The sequence below is a fragment of the Pelobates fuscus genome, chromosome 2, assembly GCF_036172605.1.
Source record: "Pelobates fuscus isolate aPelFus1 chromosome 2, aPelFus1.pri, whole genome shotgun sequence".
Classification (NCBI taxonomy): Eukaryota; Metazoa; Chordata; class Amphibia; order Anura; family Pelobatidae; genus Pelobates; species Pelobates fuscus.
In genome coordinates this window covers 350,198,612-350,219,195 of record NC_086318.1, presented here as the reverse complement: position 1 = coordinate 350,219,195, position 20,584 = coordinate 350,198,612, and the positions used below count along the sequence as shown (strand labels likewise).

Genomic DNA, 20,584 nt, shown 5'->3' with positions numbered 1-20,584 from the left:
GCACAACAAAGGCCCAATAAGAGTTCTAACAGCAGCAGTAAAAGCCAAGTACCTATCTACACGGAAAGTAAAAAAAGAAATACTATACCTCAGAAGGGTACTGTTCTGTGAATGATAAAGGTAGTTCAGCATTTCGTATGTTTGTCCATTCCTGGGAAAATAAATATGAACAATTTATATCAAGACATTTGTGTTTGATATAAGTGGGAAATTATTACTAAAGATACCGAACAACCCCTGGTCACTGTTGTGTTTAGTGTTGCAATCTGGGACATCACACATTGTACAGATGGGGCATTAGAAGCCATCCTTACCATGCGACAATACTTACTCCTGAAAAGGTTGCCTCGGTTATAGATTTTCTTTCTTTGTGCCGCTAAATGTCACATAACATAATTTTAGTAGTAAAATTTTCTCTGGCAGTAATCGTCCTCTAGAGTGATTATATTTAGATTTTGCTTGCTTTTTTTTCATTGTTTTATTTATTAGAAAACATTTTTTTACCATTTTTTCATACATATAACAAAATAGTGCAATATACAAACAGGACAAAGCAAGTGTGACAATAACACAACATGTAATTTGCATTGTTACAACTGTTCTAGTCCTAAGTTTTAAGATAATTCCTGAAACAAACGGCTAAGGATATCTTAAAAAGGGAAGATCTATCTTATAGAGCTGTTGTAAAGATAAGTATGAGTGTGGGCTATGGTCAGTCTAAACGTTGTGAAAAAGAAAAAACAAAAGAAAAAATATCGCCATGATGAAATGAACTATCGAAATCTCAAAAAAGAGAAATAGAAGGAAATACTTCATCCATTTTCCAAAATTCGAATCCAATTAGTGTATTGGTCTTGTTTATTTATAAGATGTATGGAGGAGACTGGCAAATCTTTTTCCATTCGGAGTTGGAATAAGATTTGATTAACAAGCTGACATCTTTGGAAAGGAAGATGTGACTTCCATTGTCTTGCTATTATCTTTACGGCCAAAAAACAATGGTTTACAAGGCACTTGGAGGAAGTGGAGGAAAGTTTCCAATTTAAATGTAATAGTGCTATATCCGGGCCTTTTTTAATTGTAATATTGAATAGACATTTAAGTATTTCGAAGGCCCATACCCAAAAACTTTTAACCAAATTACAATACCACCATATATGAACGAGTGTTCCCTCTGGATGGCCACATCGCCAACAATGAGGAATTTGACCTGGATACATTTTGCTTAATTTATATGGAGTCAGGTACCATTTATACATAATCTTATATTGACATTCAACCAAACTCTGACAATGAATATATTTACGAGTATCTTTAAGAGATGTACACCATGTCTGCTCAGCTATATCAATATTTAGAATCTTTTTCCATTTATCAAGTATCTTTAAAGGACCACTCTAGGCACCCAGACCACTTCAGCTTAATGAAGTGGTCTGGGTGCCAGGTCCAGCTAGCTTTTACCCTTTTTTTTATAAACATAGCAGTTTCAGAGAAACTGCTATGTTTATACTGAGGGTTAAGCCAGGCTCCAGAGCCTCTAATGGCTGTCTCATTGACAGCCGCTAGAGGCGCTTGTGTGCTTCTCACTGTGAAAATCACAGTGAGAGCACGCAAACGTCCATAGGAAAGCATTATGAATGCTTTCCTATGCGACCGGCTGAATGCGAGCGCGGCTCCTGCCGCGCATGCTCATTCAGCCGATGACGTCGCGAGAAAGAAGAGGAGGAGGAGGAAAGCTCCCCGCCCGGCGCTGGAGAAAGAGGTAAGTTTAACCCCTTCCTCCCCCCAGAGCCCGGCGGGAGTGGGTCCCTGAGGGTGGGGGCACCCTCAGGGCACTCTAGTGCCAGGAAAACGAGTATGTTTTCCTGGCACTAGAGTGGTCCTTTAAGGGTTGTTGATCCAAATTGGATAACAGATTAGTAGCTTTATTTTTTTTTTAATTCTTTATTTTTGGTATGCAGGTAGTTACAACAGTGCCTGTGTCGCCACAATAGCATTGACAGGCTCGATTTTCATAGACATATGATATCATTATTGTGACAAGTTGGGTATGCATACATTTTTTTTTTTTTTTTTAGGCGATCAATGTTAAACAATAGCGTCATACAAAGTTATGGTAAAGTAAGCAGCTCATTTAGCTTTTAGATATACCAGGTTTGGTGTACGTTGATAAAACTTTATAACTGAGCTATTACAAGCTTATTTAAGTAGGAATGCTACAAGTAGTAGGTTACAGGCTTACATAAATTTGTGTCAGGTGCAAGTTTCTTCACACTGCTTAAGATTGACCACCAGGGGGCAGTGAGTCACTGGGCTAGCCAGGTTTAGTTGTCATGCAAGGTTCAGGCAATTTAGGTAATATCTATGCAGATTAGCAGTAGTACCAAATATTGCATTTACATCAAGGAAAATAAGAAGAGGGGTATGCCAGACTCAATAATAAACAGTGCTCTGCTAGAATGATAGTTACATGCATATATTGATATATATTCAGCCGCTTAGCCACTCTTGCTGCTGCGTTGGTTCGGCTGGCATCCTGGGCATCGTCAAGTCCTTTATAATTTCCCGCTTGGTGCTTGGTTGCTTTGGGACTTGCTAGCCATGGTCGTGCTTGCGTTTGTGCTTCTTCCAGCATCAGCTTTGGGTGCAGAGCACTGCCTGTGTGCTGTGTCCGCTGCTTTGTGTGGGCAGAGTGAGAGTCCAGCTAGAGACCCCTTGGGGCCACTGGCAGTGCGTGTAGTCGTAGCTTCCGATTGATATTTATTCTCCTGTGTGCCTGCATCATTGCCTGAAGAGGAATGCCCAGGGAGGCCGTTAGCCCGGATGGCACTAGGTGGGCTTGGTGAGGAAGCCGCAGCAGTTCTTCGCCACGAGGTAGTAAACTCGTTAGTGCGCTGCTTGTGGTTATGCCGTATAGCTGGGGGTCGGCCATCTTGGTGTGCGCCATCCATTTTACAGTGCTCGATCCGAGTAGAGATGTAGCTGTGTGCGGTGGTGGTCTCCCGTGGGGACCGGGATGACCCCCCCGGCCCAGAGGGGGGGGGGTGGCATACCTCCGGCCAGAGAACTGGGTGAGCGGCCGTCCCACCCGAGCTCAAGCCCGTAGGCCTGAGGCCTCGATCGGGTGACTTTGAAGCCGTTGGGGGTCCTGTCGGGTACCCCTCGAATCGCCATCGCCTGTCGTGCTTGCTTTTTCGGGATGGTGTGTGCCCATGGCCCGCAGTTTGCGCCGATTTACCAGCTCCGAGGCAGGAGCTCAGACAAAGCGTGTCTGATCCGGCCGGCGGCCAGGCCCCGCCCCCACCAGATTAGTAGCTTTTGAAACAATTTTGTTAACCTTAGTATATCTAAAGATTGATTGGATAAGAATATCGATTTTTGGCGAGGTTTTTAACAAGAACTTATTCAAATCATTTTTAATTCTTAAATAAGAAAAGAGTTCTTTATTGGGAAGAAAGAGTTTGGCTTGAAAAAGGTAGAATTTGATCCTCCTGGAGGATGTCTCCAATCGTCCATTGGAATTTGGACCAGTTATTTAAAGAGATATCCTCAATATTATCTTCTAAAACAATCAGATGTGATGACTTAATTATTTTATTAGAGATTTTTTGTTGTTTTTTATCATCTCCCAAGCAGTAATAATTTGTGACAGGATTAATGATTTACTACGTAAAAATTCTGTCGTTTTTTTGTTGTTTTTGTGCCATAAATATACTTCTAATCTATCTTTTCCAGCCGCCTCTGATTCAATTTGGTACCATGCATCTGTTTTAAACGATTCAACCTGAAGTTTATATATGTGAGCAATGATATTAGCATTGTAACAATTTCTAATATTTGGATAGTTTACCCCTCCATTTTTAGGTTTCCTAGATAGGACTTTAGAGCTTATTCTGGTTCTTGCCGTTTTCCAAATAAACTTTTCGAAGCTAGATTGTATCATAGTTAGCCAAATATCAGAAATTTGGAGGGGAATCATCCTGAATAGATACGTCCATTTGGGCATAATATAAGAGTTGATTATGTTAATCCTGCCGATCCAGGAGGATTCGGTCAGGCGCCATTCTTTTAATTTTATATTTGTGTATTTCAGAAGATTCAGTACATTAATTTCCATAATATCATTAACTTGAGATGAAATTGTCACACCCAAGTATTTAAAAACATTGTTGGACCATACGAAATCATAATTGTCTTGCAAGTCTTTTAGACTATGAGTATTATTATTAAGAATATCAGCTATATGCCATTTTGACCTCTGACATGATTAAGTATTGAAAACATATAAAACCTGTATCCATTGTATTGCTGAGATATTGGAGTTTTCAAGATTATGCAGGTTATTTTGTGGATTTTAAAGGCCAAATGTGGGTGAATAAATTTATGTTATTCTTCCCGGAGCCAAAAAAAAATAAATACACCTTATTTTGGACAGAGTTAAGTGAAATATTTTCTAACACGAATCCTAAATGAGGAATGGACCACCGTCCATGAATTATGATGCAGTGAGTATATATGCAATACTGCAATGGTCAGCTTACTTTGCTAAACACTTGTATGTTAAGCTCCTGCAAAACTGCAATGAGATAGACAAGGGTTTCATTTTGTTTTACTGTGTTATTAAAGGGATACTCCAGGCACCCAGACCACTTCTGCCCATTTGAGTGGTCTGGGTGCCAACTCCCACTACCCTTAACCCTGCAAGTGTAATTATTGCAGTTTTTCCTAAACTGCAATATTTACCTTGCAGGGTTAAGTCCTTCTCTAGTGGCTATCTACTACACAGCCACTAAAGGGACTTCCGTGTTCTTAGAATACGAAAAGTGTCTTAAGCAACGCTGGACGTCCTCACGCTATGCGAGGACCTCCAGGGTCGCCGAAATCACTATAGGAAAGCATTGAATAATGCTTTCCTATGGGGAGGTCTAATGCGTGTGTGCGGCCATTGCCGTGCATGCGCATTAGGTCTCCCCCTGCCGGCTGACATCGGTGGGGGAGGAGAGTAGGCGGAGCCTGACCAGCGCCAAGGGACATCGGCGCTGGACTCCGGTAAGTCACTGAAGGGGTTTTAACCACTTCAGCAACTTGGGATGGGGGGTGGGAGGGAGAGGGGCACTTCAGGGTCCTGCAGTGCCAGGAAAACTAATATGTTTTCCTGGCACTGGAGAATCCCTTAACCCCTTAAGGACACATGACATGTGTGACACGTCATGATTCCCTTTTATTCCAGAAGTTTGGTCCTTAAGGGGTTAAACAGACTATATTGTTAAGATTTACTTTCCCTTTAAGTGCGCAGTTATTTGTGGACAAGCAGGGTCACGCAAACCCCTAATTGGAAAACGCATATCTAACACCTCCAACTGAGCAACGATGTCTAGAATTTCAGTGAAGAACAATCTTCAGAATACTTACTTTTTGTCTTTCCATAACAGTACCAAATGTCATGAAAAGTTCAATTAGTATTAATCCTAATGGGAAGATGTCCACCTCATTTTCATACTTGGCTTCCTCCTGAAAATAAAAGCAAGACGAATCGTCAATAAACAGCTGAATACATTTCCTGAACACACAACATTGGACGTATGGGGTCTCCCCACCTGCTGCATGTGAAGAAGGCAAAATTTACATTGGGTAGAGGTTTCTTTACTAAAGTGAGGACTGTCAAAATCAAGGTTAATGAAAGACCAAAGTTGCTAAATTCGGAGCATTGCTGGCTTGGAAACCATTTTTAACGTTTGGCTATTTTGACCTTAAATTTGAAATTTGTGCTACATTATGACAATTCACACCTTAGTAAATCATGACGTTGTTGAATAACCCCATATATCTTCCAATCATTCATTAATCATGTCTTCCATGAAATGCTGCCATTTCAAGCGAAGGCTTCAATTTAAAGAAGCTTGCTGAATTGCTGTATGGCTGTGGAGTATCCCTTTAAAATCCCCATTTATAAAAGTGCCAATTTCATTGTGAAATTAGCACTTTTATATTTGAAAATGGAAAAGCTGTCAAACAGCTGGGGAGATTTACATCCTACATCCGTAAGCTCCACTGAGCTAACGGAAATAGCAGCCTTACAATAGTGACGGCAAGAGCTGCCCGTGTGCCACAGAGAGGGGAGGAGGGAAAGCTGTGGATGGGTCTTTGACACTTAAAGGGGGGCATTTGATACAGGGAGGGGAGGAGGACTTTGACACTGGAGGGGAGACTTTGGCATTGGGGGGTAGTTTTGACATAGAAGGGAAGGGAGACTTGTGGAGGGGTCTTTGACACAGAATGGAGTGGCTTTGACACTGGAGGGAGGAGGGGCTTTGACAAGAGGGGAGGTGGCGGCTTTAACACAGGGAGGGAAGGGGAGTAGGATAAATAGAAAAGAAACAGAGGCTTCTCTAGGAGAAGCTTTTGATTGGACAATTCTCCGTGAAGTGACTGTGAAAAAGGGGAGGGCTTACAAAGGTTGCAGTCATGTGACCTGCAGCTTTTGCAAGCCGTTTTAGACTATACCCATAATGAATACATATATAAAAATATACATGCATTTATTTATTGGGGGTATATCTACTAAACTGTGGTAGATTTTTTTTTTTTTTTTTAAGTGTGGAGTGGTCCCTTAAAGGGTGATGATAAATGTGGACATTGGCGATATCTGAAAATTGGTTTAAGATGCATAGATCTAGGTAAAAAGAACCTTCCTTTCCTAATATGACTTTGGGTTGCTCAAAAAGATGGTGGATGTTATTTCACGACAGATGACAGAAATACATTAAATAAATTGGGTGATATTCACCTGTTCTGGGGCCATGTAAGATCTGGTTCCAATGCCTTGGGTACGGCATAGGGCTTGCTTTTCATTCTCTTCAGTCATTGGAGTTGCAAGACCAAAATCGCCTATTTTTATGATCCTTTCTGTGGCAAAAAATATATTTTCAGGCTGCAACAAATAGGAAAACAAAATCAATAAAGAAAACAATAATAATGAAAAACACAGACACACAAAAACAACCATTTTACATCATTAGGATTTGGGAGACTGTCCAATGAAGCAAATAACCTGGTGTGCAGGTGTTCATGAGAGTAAAATTCTATGTAAACTAGCTGAATCTATGAATAACCAGAATATTGCTGATGACTGTTATTCCATGTAACCCATTGTTAAGCATACTAGCATATTCGCATTCATTAACTGTGAAGGACCACCTGATATAAACACAACTCTAAAGAAGAAAAAAAATTAAAAAAAATTGGTCTGACTCTGTTCCCGTAACATAACGGTGGCAAATGTGGATGAAAATGGATCTGTGAGTTTTGTTTTCTCAAGCCAGCCAAAAGAAAATAGTAAACTCTTTCGAATTCTACTACAAAAAACTAAAATTAAAAAAAAAATCTGATACTCCCCTTAAAGGACCACTATAGTGCCAGGAAAACACACTCGTTTTCCTGGCACTATAGTGCCCTGAGGGTGCCCCCACCCTCAGGGACCCCCTCCCGCCGGGCTCTGGGGGGAGGAAGGGGTTAAACTTACCTCTTTCTCCAGCGCCGGGCGGGGAGCTCTCCTCCTCCTCTCCTCCCTCTTTTTCCATCACCAGCTGAATGCGCATGCACGGCAAGAGCCGCACGTGCATTCAGCCAGTCCATAGGAAAGCATTCACAATGCTTTCCTATGGATGCTGGCGTCTTCTCACTGTGAAAATCACAGTGAGAAGCGCGGAAGCCCTCTAGCGGCTGTCAATGAGACAGCCACGAGAGGCTTGATTAACCCTATTATAAACATAGCAGTTTCTCTGAAACTGCTATGTTTATAAAAAAAAAAAAGGGTTAAACCTGGTAAAGTGGTCTGGGTGCCTATAGTGGTCCTTTAATACATAGGAAAATGTAACTTTTATAAATACAACAACATCTATTGATAAAAACAATCTAAATGGTATAGCACCAAAGACAGATTGAAAATTGGATTAATATGTAAGTTGCAGAAACCTGGTATGCAAAATATACTCCTCCAGAATCTGAGTATTTTGTGTGTGCTGAAAAGTAATGTTTAAATGTATTGTTTGTTTCGAGTATGCATAGATAGCAAATTATTAATGGAAACTAAAACAAATGTGTTTGGTTGGACAGAAAAGTGTTTTCAAAAAATGATTTACCATACAATGACGTTACAGATAAGAAAACAGTTTTACATATAACTTACATTCCTAAATACGTAGCAGACTTTTCCCTCTGCATCATTCTCTTAAACATATTATTCCATAAGCATTAAACTGTGCATATATATTATATACAGACATTTTGCCTGTTTGGACACCCACATACAAACACACAGTTTCTGTGTGTTTGGCAGTGTGTATTGGAGCCTGTGTGTGTGACTGGTGTATCTGTGCATTTGTCTGAGAGTGTGTGTCTGGCAGTGAGTATCCTTGTGTGAGTGCATATCTAGTATATCTGGAAAGTATATCTGTGTCTGTATGTTTTGTAAGCATGCGTATCTCTGTCTGTAGCTGGTGTGGAGCTGTGTAGTAGCTGCTTGCAGTGTGTTGTGTGTATGGGGGGATGTTTGTGGTCTTGATGTGTGCGTTGTATTTATGGCGAGGCCGTTTTGTGTGTGAGGATTACGATCTGTTGGGATTGCCTGTATATGAAGGTGACTGTGACAGAGTGTGGGACCGGTTGACTGGGATAATGTGACTGTGACACAGTAAGGGGTTAAGTGTGAAAGGGTGAGTGTGAGAGGTGAGTATGAACAGGGGGTCTTAGTGTGGCAGGGTGAATTGGGGGAGGAGACGGTGTGTGGGGATGCTGTATCGCTTTGTCCAGCATCCCCACACAGTATATCTAATTATTTTTTTTCAATTTAGCTGTAACCCCCATCCTGCTTACCTGTTCTGCAGTGAGGCGGCTCTAATTTTAATACCCTGGTGGTCCAGTGGTTTCCCTGGTGGGCTGTTAAGCATACCTGTACCTCCAACTGAGTGCAAACGACTGTAAATGCTACTTTACACTCCCTTACTGGGAGGGAGAATCAGCACAATCTGCTACCAGTCAGAGGTGCAGTGCAGTGCGGGGCAGGGAGATCTATGAATTACCCCAGAGGGCCATGCAACTAGTTGGAGGGGACTCAGCAGAGTTGGCACCATAATGCTAGTGCCGGCCGTGCTATCTCGGCAGCAACTGAAAACAAAATGAATTTGCAATTATGCAAGTCATTTATACATGAGTACTGGCGTGAAGTGGTTAAGAGGGATGACATGGACCATCAAATCACAAAGTGTCATTATACCATTTAGGAGTCTGCATATAAGAATTTTTTAGCTTGCATTTTAACATTGTGTATTTCACCATTTGACAGAATGGTATGGGTTGAAACTGTGTACTTTTAACTCACTTTGAGATCTCTGTGAATGAGCTTATTCGAATGTATAAATACAACTCCTTCAATGATTTGTCTGAAAATATCAAGACTCCTCTCCTTATCAATTTTTTTCATTTTTTCCATCCATTCTCTCAAAGTCCCGTATTTACACAACTCCATTTGTATAAACAGGCACACTTGTGTATTTCTATTTCCAACATCACTAAAATGAAAACAGAATTGTGTTATATTGTACTTTTATGGGAAAGCAGACATTTAAATATATATATATTCACATACACACTTTAGAAGAAATAGCAAAAAACTCACTTGCAGCAAAGACAATATACCTGTGTATATATAAAACTTATTTTTTTTAATAGGTATTGTTAAAATAATTTATTATATCAGTAAGATAAGTTAGAAATATATAGAACAATAAAGCAATAGGTACACATCTAAAGGGAATTAGTCAAAAGATACTCATCTATACAAAATATAGTAAAAAAAAAAAAAAAAAGAAAAGAAAAAGTGCACATCTCAGAAAATAAATAAACTGAAAATTAAAAAAAATAACAATAATTATAATAGCAAAGCATATATCCTGCTTGTATGTTGGATTTCGAAAGTAAGGATTGCTGGCCAGGCTTTCCGAGATACGATTTGTTTGGAAGGAATAGTTACAATTTAATCAGAGCTATAGTTAAAGAGTGTCTTTTGCAACAAAATAATCGATAGTGTTGTAATACCCCTGAGATAGACTATAATCTAAGAGCAATAAACTCTAGGTTAAGATCGAGATTGGAAACACACAGATATCAATCATTATTGTGAGCTACATGTGGTGTTATATGAAAGATCGTAATCTGTCACAGGATGTATGTTAAGTCAGATATAAAAGCGAGTAAGCCTGGAAAGGAGCCGCATGATTCAAATAGATAAATGTCTAAGCTGTGCCTTTGAGGGCACCTAGGCGGTTAGTGAAAACTAGTTTCTATACTCTAAGAGGTTCCAACTGAGGATAACAAAATTGTGACTGTGCAATTAATCCCAGGTTTCCCACAATTGTCATAAAATAAAAGGAAGTAAATCAGATTGAAAAATCTCGAATTACTGAGATAAATGTCGAGTATGCAAGGGAGCCTGGAACACACACAGATTTGAATCCAGACGCGTGTTTTGCCGGTCAGGCGGCTCTTCAAGGATACACACACACACACGCACAATCTGAGATTTCATGAACATTGGAATGAAACAGATTTAAAGCAAAAAGGCACACACAGAGTCAGGGTATGCTGGAGGAAAGTAGGATATAATGGGAGGAGAAAAATCGGTCAGGTGAGCTGAACGGAAAATGCTTTTGTGAACTTGTGTTTTTGAAGAAGAGTTTGTGAAAAATTATAAAAAGAAGGAGACTGCCTGCATACATGGAATAATAAGTAAAGGCCATGAGGAGGAGGAAGAGAGGCAGAATTAAGAAGAGGTGAGGACAGGTAGAGGTATAGCAGAAGAGGGTTGAGGAGAGATATGTATAGGAATAGGTGGTCTAACACATACAGTTGCTGATGCGGCTCCCATGGTCAAGTAAGTGATCCTACACCTCTATCTAAAGAACACGTCTTTTCCAAAAAGGAAAACTGCACAACTTCTTTCTGCCTCTGATGGGTTGCTCTTCAAGTTAACAAACCAGGATTTGACCAATAAGAGTGAGTGTACACTCACCTCACTTCTAAAATCCTGGATGATATGCTTAAAGAGCAAATTAATTAAATACCCCCCCCCCCCCCCCCTCCCGTGCAGGCGTGCAGTAAGAATATTTATTAACAACTTGCCTGAAGGCACTTGGGAAAAGAGTGGAGGCTGGTCCTTCAGTCATGCCTTCTGCAACTCACACCAAGGAGGTTTGGGTTGAGAGGAAAAAATAAAAAATGGGATGTAAATTTGATTGCAGAAAATGGAGGGTATGATTGAGGTGAGAGGGGATGGAAAGAAGATGTACATAGTTCAGAGTGGTAAAGATTTGACATTGGTCAAATCAAGCCTTCTCTATATTCAAGCAGCTTACATAATACACCACAAAACATTCAAATCCATATTCATAACGGAGGCATCATTTTACCTGCTACCACTCATGGAGTCATCTGAGTAGTCTTGTCCAGTCCAAGAATGAAAATATCGAACAATATTTGGATGTTCCAAGTTTGCTAAGGCTTTAACCTCTAAAATCGATTTCCTAAAGTAAAACAAGTACAAATACTAAATTATCTAAAAAGGTTAAAAGAATACATTTGGTATTAAAAAGTAAAGGAAATTTAAATAAACTAACTTTTTTTAAGAACATTCTGGGATTTGTGGAAATTCCAGCCTTGCTATATTTTAATTATTTTATTAGGTTCACAAAAAAAATCATATAAGACCATGATGAGGCCACAAAGAGAGAACAAAAAAAAAGTTAGAGATGGAGTGCAGGTGGAGCGAAGAAAAAGTGGGGTGGAGAAAAAGGAAGGAGAAAAAATAGAATCTTTTTGTGAGCATAATCTCTGGATCAGAAGGTTAAAAGACAAAATGAAAGAAAATGGTAAAGATTGTGGAAATTTTGGAGTATACATATGGACCAAAAAGCTTGGGTGTGTGTTAAACAAAAAAAAAAATGGAAGGTAGTATATCGTGGGGAAAAATGAACAAAGAATAGGTTTGGTACAGCTTTCTAGTACTCCAGAATATTTGAGAAACAAGAGTCTAGGACACAAAAGTATTGGACATTTCAATGCTCACCAAATGTCATATTTTAATGATAGCAGCAAGTACAATTTATTGTTCGACTCCTCACTAATAGTGTGGTCCCTTGGCTATCCCATGCATCCGATTATGCTTTGGCACCATACCAATGCCATCTCATGCCCTTACTTTTAGGGAATCATTGATGGCAACTGTAGTCCAGGTACACTCTGATCGTGCCATGTCTCACTGTATTGTCAGATACTACATACATGAGATAGTCCAGCTATACACAGCTGAGGTGGTCTCACAAGTAAGGTAGTTCAGAAATACATATTCCCGGCTCACTACTCAAGGGCTTGTAATATGCGGATGTTCTGCCTATGTTACGGTTGACCTAAGTTCTGTGTCTAAGGGCCATTCGCTATCCTGGCACCAGAATGGTTACAAAGATAGAGTCACGTCATTAGCAACCATGGGAGACATTCTGAGAAGCAAGATCTTGGAAAGGTATAGGTACACACTACTAAGCATTCACATACAGAAACATTAGCACACGGTAAACTCCAGTACAAGGTATCTGCATTTGCAGATGACTTGTTATTTACACTCTCTAACCCACACAAGTCCCTTCCCACACTATTAGGACTCCTGGACGACTATAGCACTCTATCAAATTTTAAAATAAATATAGATAAATGTGAAATATTAAATCTCACATCACCAGCCACGGACAAAGCACGACTACAGGCACAATATGCTTTTAAATGGGCGCCAAAGTCCATCAAATACTTGGGAGTCAATATCACTCCCCACAACAAGCTTCTATACGGAGCTAACTTCCCACAACTATTGGGAGCCATCAGCGCAGACCTGGAATCCTGGAATAAACCTCATTTCCGGTGGTTTGGAAGGGTAAATATTCTAAAAATGAATATCCTTCCTAGACTGCTATATTTATTGTACACCCTCCCCATTGCCATCCCGCGAACCTTTTTTAAGAAAATCCAGACTTTATTTACACAATTTATGTGGGCCAAAAGACGCCCTAGAATAAGATATAACATACTCACTAGACCCAAAGAGAGGGGGGGAGTCTGGTCTTACCAAACTGCCTCCAAATTATGGGTCACATTAGAACAAGCTCAGGTTGGGGAATCTTTGAAGGCAATACCTTGGCTGATGACATCAGTCAATGACTGGACGACACCACCACATCCGACAGTGACTCCAACCATACGAATCTGGAAAAAGGTAAACAATCTCCCAGACATAGCTCCGACACCATCCCCGAACTACCCTATCACGAATAACCCCACTTTCATAGCAGGGAAACAGGGACTACTATTATCACCACAGGGAGGTGGACACAGGAAGACGCATATAACTCTGACTGACGTGGTGAAGGAGGGGGGACTGATACCAATTGCATTCTTGACGGAAGGGAAAGATCCCACACTCGTGCAGAGGTTTCAATATGAACAACTACGACATTTCCTGTCCGCGCAAGGCCTATTAACTTGGACCCCAAGAGAAAAGTTCAAGCTTGAACTATTATGCTCAGGGGACAAAATGCCCTCTAAGCCGACATCCCTTTGCTACAAACTGCTGCAAACCCAGACTTATACACAATTACCGTATTTTACCAGACTGTGGAGGGAACACATAGACACAGACTTAGAAGAAGGAGATTGGAAGAATATTTTCCGAACGATCTTCCACGCACACTCTAGCATACCACTACAGGAAATTAACTATAAATTCATTTCCAAGTGGTACACCACCCAGGTAGAAGTTCACCGTTTTGACTCTAATTCCTCCCCCATGTGTTGGAGGTGCAATGCAGAAAAAGGCACTTTCCAACACATATGGTGGTTATGCGATGCAGTATCTGGCTTCTGGAGAGAGGTTTGGAACACTGTCAATCTGGTAACAGACACATCCATACCCTTCTGCCCAGAGGCTCTTCTCCTCTACCATTGTAAAATACCACAACGTAAACTTAAACACTCCCTAGTGTACTTCATGCTGACGGCGGCAAAGAGCTCACTGGTAAATCACTGGAAGTCGGCAACTCAGCCCACTACCAAAGATTGGTATATTAGAATAGAACAATTCCATGAGATGGAAGAACTCAGATGGGGATCACTAGACAAATATTATAGATATAAAGATATATGGCAACCTTGGAAAGATTTCCTGAGAGGAAGACAGGCTTAAAACTAGTGCCATCTCGAGTGACCAGAGAGGGGGAGGCAATTCGGGAAGGGGCTGGGGAGTAACGAGGGATAAGTCGGGGAGGACCAGGGCTATTTCTCTCTTTCCTCTCCAGCATGTAATTAACATAGACGTGTTAGCCTGAGAAACGGAGTAAGATCCAGAAAGAATAGAACATCATTCTCGTGATACAGAATAGGTACGCTAACACAGACACCAAAGGATGATACTCATTGTTCCTTATGATTTATATGAAGGTTATATGTGACCTAGGCCAAATACGATTGTTACTGAAAAAGTATTAGCTGTATATGGTGATGTGATACTTGGTTCTTTGTTGTTTTCTCTCTTTTTCTCTCTCCTTTTTTCTTCTCTTATATTTGTAATCTTTATTTCTTGTGCATGTGTTACAAGACACTGTTATACTATGATTCTTGAATTATGGAGAAATACCTCCAAGACCAAAAAACTAAGAAAAACAAAAAAATCTATTTAAAAAAAAAAAAAAGAAAGAAACATTAGCACACATAAACTGCACACCCTAAAGATAAGGAACATTTGGCACTCTAGATGTTGTGCAGTACATCTCCCCTGTTTGCCAGCACTGTGGATGTAAGAGCATTATGGGAGAAGTAGACCACAACAACTGAAGTGCTAAAGGACCATCCCTGCACTAAAGTGAAAATTGCTGGGAATTCAAAGTGAATTTCAAATTTAAGACAAAAGTGAATTTTTAAAAAAGATATATTTTTTTAAACTAGATTAGGAATTTGACTTTGAATCCTGATAGACACTCAAACAAAGAGAAGGAAAGGAGGACTTCTGTGTATTTAAAGTTAAAATAGTATTAATTACTAAATGTCAATCTATATACCTCGGTAAGAGTGGAAAGATTTTAATTGTAATCGCTTGATAGCTGGAAAAATAATAAAACTTCATTTTTAATACTAATAATGAAATAAAAAGGTGAGACATCTAATTTTAAGAAAATAAATTGAGAGAATCGCTAACAAATAAAATAAATAGACACACACAAAACATATTTATATAAGGTGTGGGTCTACTGATTAGTACCAAAGTATATTTGATCACAATATATCTACCGGTAATACTTTGGTACATGATCAAATATACTTTGGTACTCACACCTTATACAAGTCTCACCTTTTTATTTCATTATTAGTATTAAAAATTCCGTTTTATTATTTTTTTCAGCTATCAAGCGATTACAATTAAAATCTTTCCACTCTTACCGAGGTATATAGATTGACATTTAGTAATTTCTACTATTTTAACTTTAAATACTCAGAAATCCTCTTATCCTTCTCTTTGTTTGCTATGTATTAGAGGGGTTACCCTCCAATGTTATATGTGATGCAACGGGGGGGGGGGAGGGGGGTGAAAAACCCATATCATGTCTTCTCCCCCTGTGTGCCAAACCCCGATGAATTTCCAGGGTGAGCAGGGGTGGATGTGGCAGTCAGTGGCCTGGAAGCATAGCTATGGACAGGTGGGAAGATTAAAAGCTCTCCACAACTGTCCGAGCATAATTTAAGCCAGCGGGCATTTCATCATGTTGTGCGAGACTTGGCAGCTTGTGTTCTTTCTGCCAGGTCTCATTTTCAGTCTCATAGTGGGTTTGCGGTTTGTGAATGAGAGGGGAGTGATATCACATCCGTTCCTCTCTCTACACCAGAAACGGCAATGTTTTCCCTTGCAGAGTAAAGGGGACCCACATACTGCCCCGAGACGACTTCAATGATTAAGTGATCTGGGTGCTTATAGTGTCCTTTTAAAGTGAGATATTTTCTCAGCATACCAAACCTGCTAATATTTAGTGTTAACAAAATATCATGTTTATACATTTTAAAAAGTATGTAATAAAGAAATAAACCAATCAGTTTTGAATTTTTTTTTACAATTTATACATACATAAATGTTGTTATTTATGCATATAGAGCAGGGGTAGGCAACCTTTTAGCAGCACTGGGCCGATATAGGACTGTGATGTCCCGTAGCATGCTGGTCCTATTTTTTTAAATTGAGGTGTGTATGCTGCCGTATTTTGCTTGTGTTATTTTTACTGTAATTGCTTTGTATCGTTGTATTTGTACGTTTATGAGCTATTACATTGTATATGTTCATTAATAGTTTATGGTATCGTGTATGATACCTATGAATGTGGGCTGTGTATGAGGGCTGCTTGTAGAATTGTGTGTGTGTAGATGTATATGTCACATTGTATGTTTGGTAGTGTGTGTACGTGTGGGGGCTGTTTGAGGTATTGCATGTGAGAGGCTGCATGTGGGATTGTGTGCATGTATGTGGATTGTTAGTGGTGTTGCGTTTGTGGGGATTGTGTGTATGTTTGTGTGTGTGCTGTTCATATTATTTGTATGAGGGGAGGGTTATTCTGTAGGTCTGTGTATATCTAGCAGTGTGGGTGGCTTCCCTGGGTTCCAGTGGGGACCAGGCTGGCCAGGTGCAGGTCAAGGACAGGAGCTGCTCTACTCCAGTGTGGATTCCCATTCACAAGTGCTGGGAGGAACTGATTTGAGATCACTTCCTCTACGTTCTGAAATGCATAAATTGAGGATTTTCCTTCACCACCTTTTCGTATTAGCAGATATCTGAAGTTTCACGGAGACTCCTGATAGGCCAGAGCCTGTTTGGCTCTAACAGCCTTGAGTGCCGTGGAAAGACACCTTGAGTGCCGTGCATGGCACTAGTGCCGTAGGTTGCCTACCCCTGATATAGAGTATAAGAAGAAAGACCTGTCATTTAGGCACTATATATAATAAGATATGGGTGCACAGACAAAGTGTTTAATTACATTGAAACAAACACATAGCGAAAATGCTTTGGTCACAAATGCACAGAATCTCAGAAAAGCCTTAGCCATTAAAATATCAGTTGAAAAGTTCTAAGATAAAGTAGTGATAAACACTTACTGGTCATGAAACATAACTTTTTTCACTACGTAGTATTTGTCGTCTATTTTTTTTTTTGCTTTAAAAACAGTTCCAAATCCACCTGAACCCAGTGGAGATATGTCGTCAAAGTCTCGAAGAAAGCTATAGAAGAAAAAACAAATATAACCCAATAAGACAAACAAAACAAAAACAGCATCTCAAAAATCCTTTATGCAAATATGGTTTAAAAGAAATTGTATCCACATACAGACTTTGCTTCACCTAAATAAATGTTATTATATAGAGGGGGGGGGGGGGAATCAATCTACAAATCAAAGTGTGGAAACAAAGGGGTATCAACTAAATAAAGTTCAAACAGGAAAAGTAAGTGACCATAATAATAAGTAAAAAAATAAATTAAAAAAAGACTCCCAAAACCACTAGTGCATAGGGGTGGAAATGCTGCAGTTACAACAAGTGGATAAAGAGATTAATTAAGTAAATAAGTAAATGCATATTCAGGGCCAAAGAGTTAAAATAAAATCTAAACGAAAAGCTGGAAACAGTCAGGAAATGTCAGCAATGGTCTGAACAATAAAACTAAAATCTTATGAATATATGTGACGAGAGCAATCTCGCCACATTGCATTGGAGAAGCCTGGCTGCCCGCCTCCTGCCTTTGGACTATGGCCCTGGGAGATTGTGCCCTTTAAAAACAGTATTCGGCCCTAACAGAGTGCATGTCACTCATTCTGGCCCTTTAAACACAGTGGGGCCATTCGGTACTTGCCCTGTGTGAGCGGTGATACCCCCAGATAGCTATGCCATGGAGCCTATTCATATAATGAAAGACTATGGGAAAGACTTTAGCTCCATGGCAATTGAACTGTGTGAATAGGATCTGAGCGCTATTCGGTAGTTTTGTGCGTTCAGATCCCAGCTATCTGGGGATATGTGAAATGTCTGTGTGTTATGTGTAAAAGGGGACTTTATGTATTTTAAAGGGTTTTATGTCTTTTTGCAACCATGTGGTTAATGGAGTCTGCTTCTAGCCCTGGATAATTGGATTACTTTCCCCTTTGTCTCCAGGATAGAGGCCTCTGTAAAACCTGCTTAAACCAGATTGCCATGCTGCCAGCCAGGGACCAAAATATACTTTTACTAACTTTTGAACCCCTGGTCTGATTCATGCCATTTTTTAATATGTTGTTCCCCTGAATGGATTGATTGTGAATATGTAATTTGTATGTGAATGTGATGTATGGTTTTAGAGTTATGAATGTTAGGTAAAAAGTATGTTAAACTGTAAATGTTCTGGCCAGCAGATAATGGAGCTATGTATATTGCTAAAACTCAATTATCTAGCCTGGCCCAGGGGAGGAGTTTTGTGTTGCATAAATTGTGAGTTATGTGTGCCAGTAAAGCAGTCTTGTTCCAGCATTAAGCTTTGGCTCATGTGTGGATTATTTGGCGAGACCAGCAAGTTATTACTCTGTGGATTACTTGGTGATTTTATTTTATGGGAAGAAGGGAATGCTTGACGGAGTAACGGATTGTACCGTCACAATATATACAAAATAAAAATAAATATTTGTTGAGTTTATTATTTTCCGCTATCTGCTGAAAGTATATTATAGTAGTAGATCATAGTGTGTGTTTATCAGCAATACAATTCTTGCTCATTTTAGGGAAATTTGGGTGATATTCACCATTTGTTTTTGGTATAGAGTGCGTTAGATTTAGTTTTTATTGTTTACACCATTGCTAACATTTCCTCACCGTTTTCAGTTTTTATGCTTTATTACCATTTACCTTTACTATTCAGTAGTTCTTGGCCCTGAATATTTTTTTATATCCATTTGTAATAGCTCCAGGATTTCTATCTCTATACACTATTGGTTTTGGGTGTCTCTTCATTTTCTGCTTCACTTAAGCCTTAAAGGGATACTATAGTCACCAAAACAGCTTTAGCTTAATGAAGCAGCTTTGGTGTATAGATCATGTCTCTGCAGTCTCACTGCTAAATTCTGCACCATTTAGCAGTTTTATCACTTTGTCTGTACAGCCCTAGTCACACCTCCCTGCATGTGACTTATACAGCGTTCCTAAACACTTCCTTAAAGGAGTTGTCTAATGTTTACATTTCCTTTATTGCAATTTTGTATAATTTAGAATTCCCCATCTCATGCTCCATTAATAGCCTGCTAGACTCTGCAGGAGACTCCTGTATGTAAATAAAGTTCAATTTACATATTATGAGATGAAAGCTTTTATTGTAAGTTACATCTGATTGAAAGTGAAACAATACGGTTTCTATGCAGCCTGCATCAGCCACAGCCAGGGGAGATGTGGCTATGGCTGCATCAACAGAAACAAATGTGATTTAACTCCTAAACGGCAGAGAATGGAGCAGTGAAACTTCAGAGGTATGATCTATACACAAAACTACTGTATTAAGCTAAACTTGTTGTGGTGACTACAGTGTACCTTTAATATTTAACATATTACACACCAGGGTCCCGCATTTCACCACCCTCCTTTGCGGTTCACCCACACTGGTACTGGATCGCACCAGGCAAAGTTAGGAGTTATGAAATAATAGTCTGGTTAGTGGAATGGAACATTCATCTAACAATATTTACAGTTTAAGGGTTGCTCTATGTACTATGGTCACTTTAGTTAGTTGAAATATGTTAATTCTGTGCATATTGGGCATTTGTCGTCAGCATGCATAGCATGTTGGTGACAGATGACCAACTGATGAACAGCGTCCATGTGCTGCCCAAGTGGTCCCCTCAACCTGTCATCAGGGTTGTCCCTCCCCCTACAGCGAGGTATGATCTGTAAGGATATCTCACAAATCTGGGCAGTTCAATACATTATGTGACCCTGCCAATAGATTTATTTTCATTTGTGTGGTCACGCTCCACAAGAGAAGTTACTGGTTAGATATTGCTACTTACAAGGCAATTGAAAAATAAATATCTGAGAAGTATGACTGTTTTAGTGTTTTTGGTCGATAAGATTCTGTACTTAGGCCCCTCATAATTGTCAGCACCAGGCCCACTGGGCTTTTAATCTGGATATATACCGTATATACTCGAGTATAAGCCGACCCGAATATAAGCCGAGGCCCCTAATTTTACCCCCCAAAACTGGGAAAACTTATTGACTCGAGTATAAGACTAGGGTGGGAAATGCAGCAACTACTGGTAAATTTCTAAATAAAATTATATCCTAAAAAAATGATATTAATTGAATATTTATTTACAGTGTGTGTATATAATGAATGCAGTGTGTGCGTATGAATGGAGTGTGTGCGTATGAGTGCAGTGCGTGTATGAGTGCAGTGTGAGTGCAGTGTGTGTGTGTATGAGTGCAGTGTGTGTGC

The 20,584-nt window shown here is 39.8% G+C and overlaps 1 protein-coding gene across 2 annotated transcripts in view; it reads right to left on the bottom strand.

Annotated features, from left to right (window-relative positions):
- The window catches only part of LOC134585871 (interferon-induced, double-stranded RNA-activated protein kinase-like), a 92,203-nt gene that overhangs the window by 3,657 nt on the left and 67,962 nt on the right, over positions 1–20,584 (bottom strand). For both annotated transcript variants that reach the window (XM_063441354.1, XM_063441355.1), the window contains 6 exons: positions 17,233–17,355; positions 11,466–11,579; positions 9,380–9,569; positions 6,788–6,931; positions 5,413–5,511; positions 89–151 (listed from right to left, as the gene is read on the bottom strand). In XM_063441354.1, coding sequence (XP_063297424.1) covers positions 89–151; positions 5,413–5,511; positions 6,788–6,931; positions 9,380–9,569; positions 11,466–11,579; positions 17,233–17,355 — 733 coding nt within the window. The remainder of the gene's footprint in view (positions 1–88; positions 152–5,412; positions 5,512–6,787; positions 6,932–9,379; positions 9,570–11,465; positions 11,580–17,232; positions 17,356–20,584) is intronic.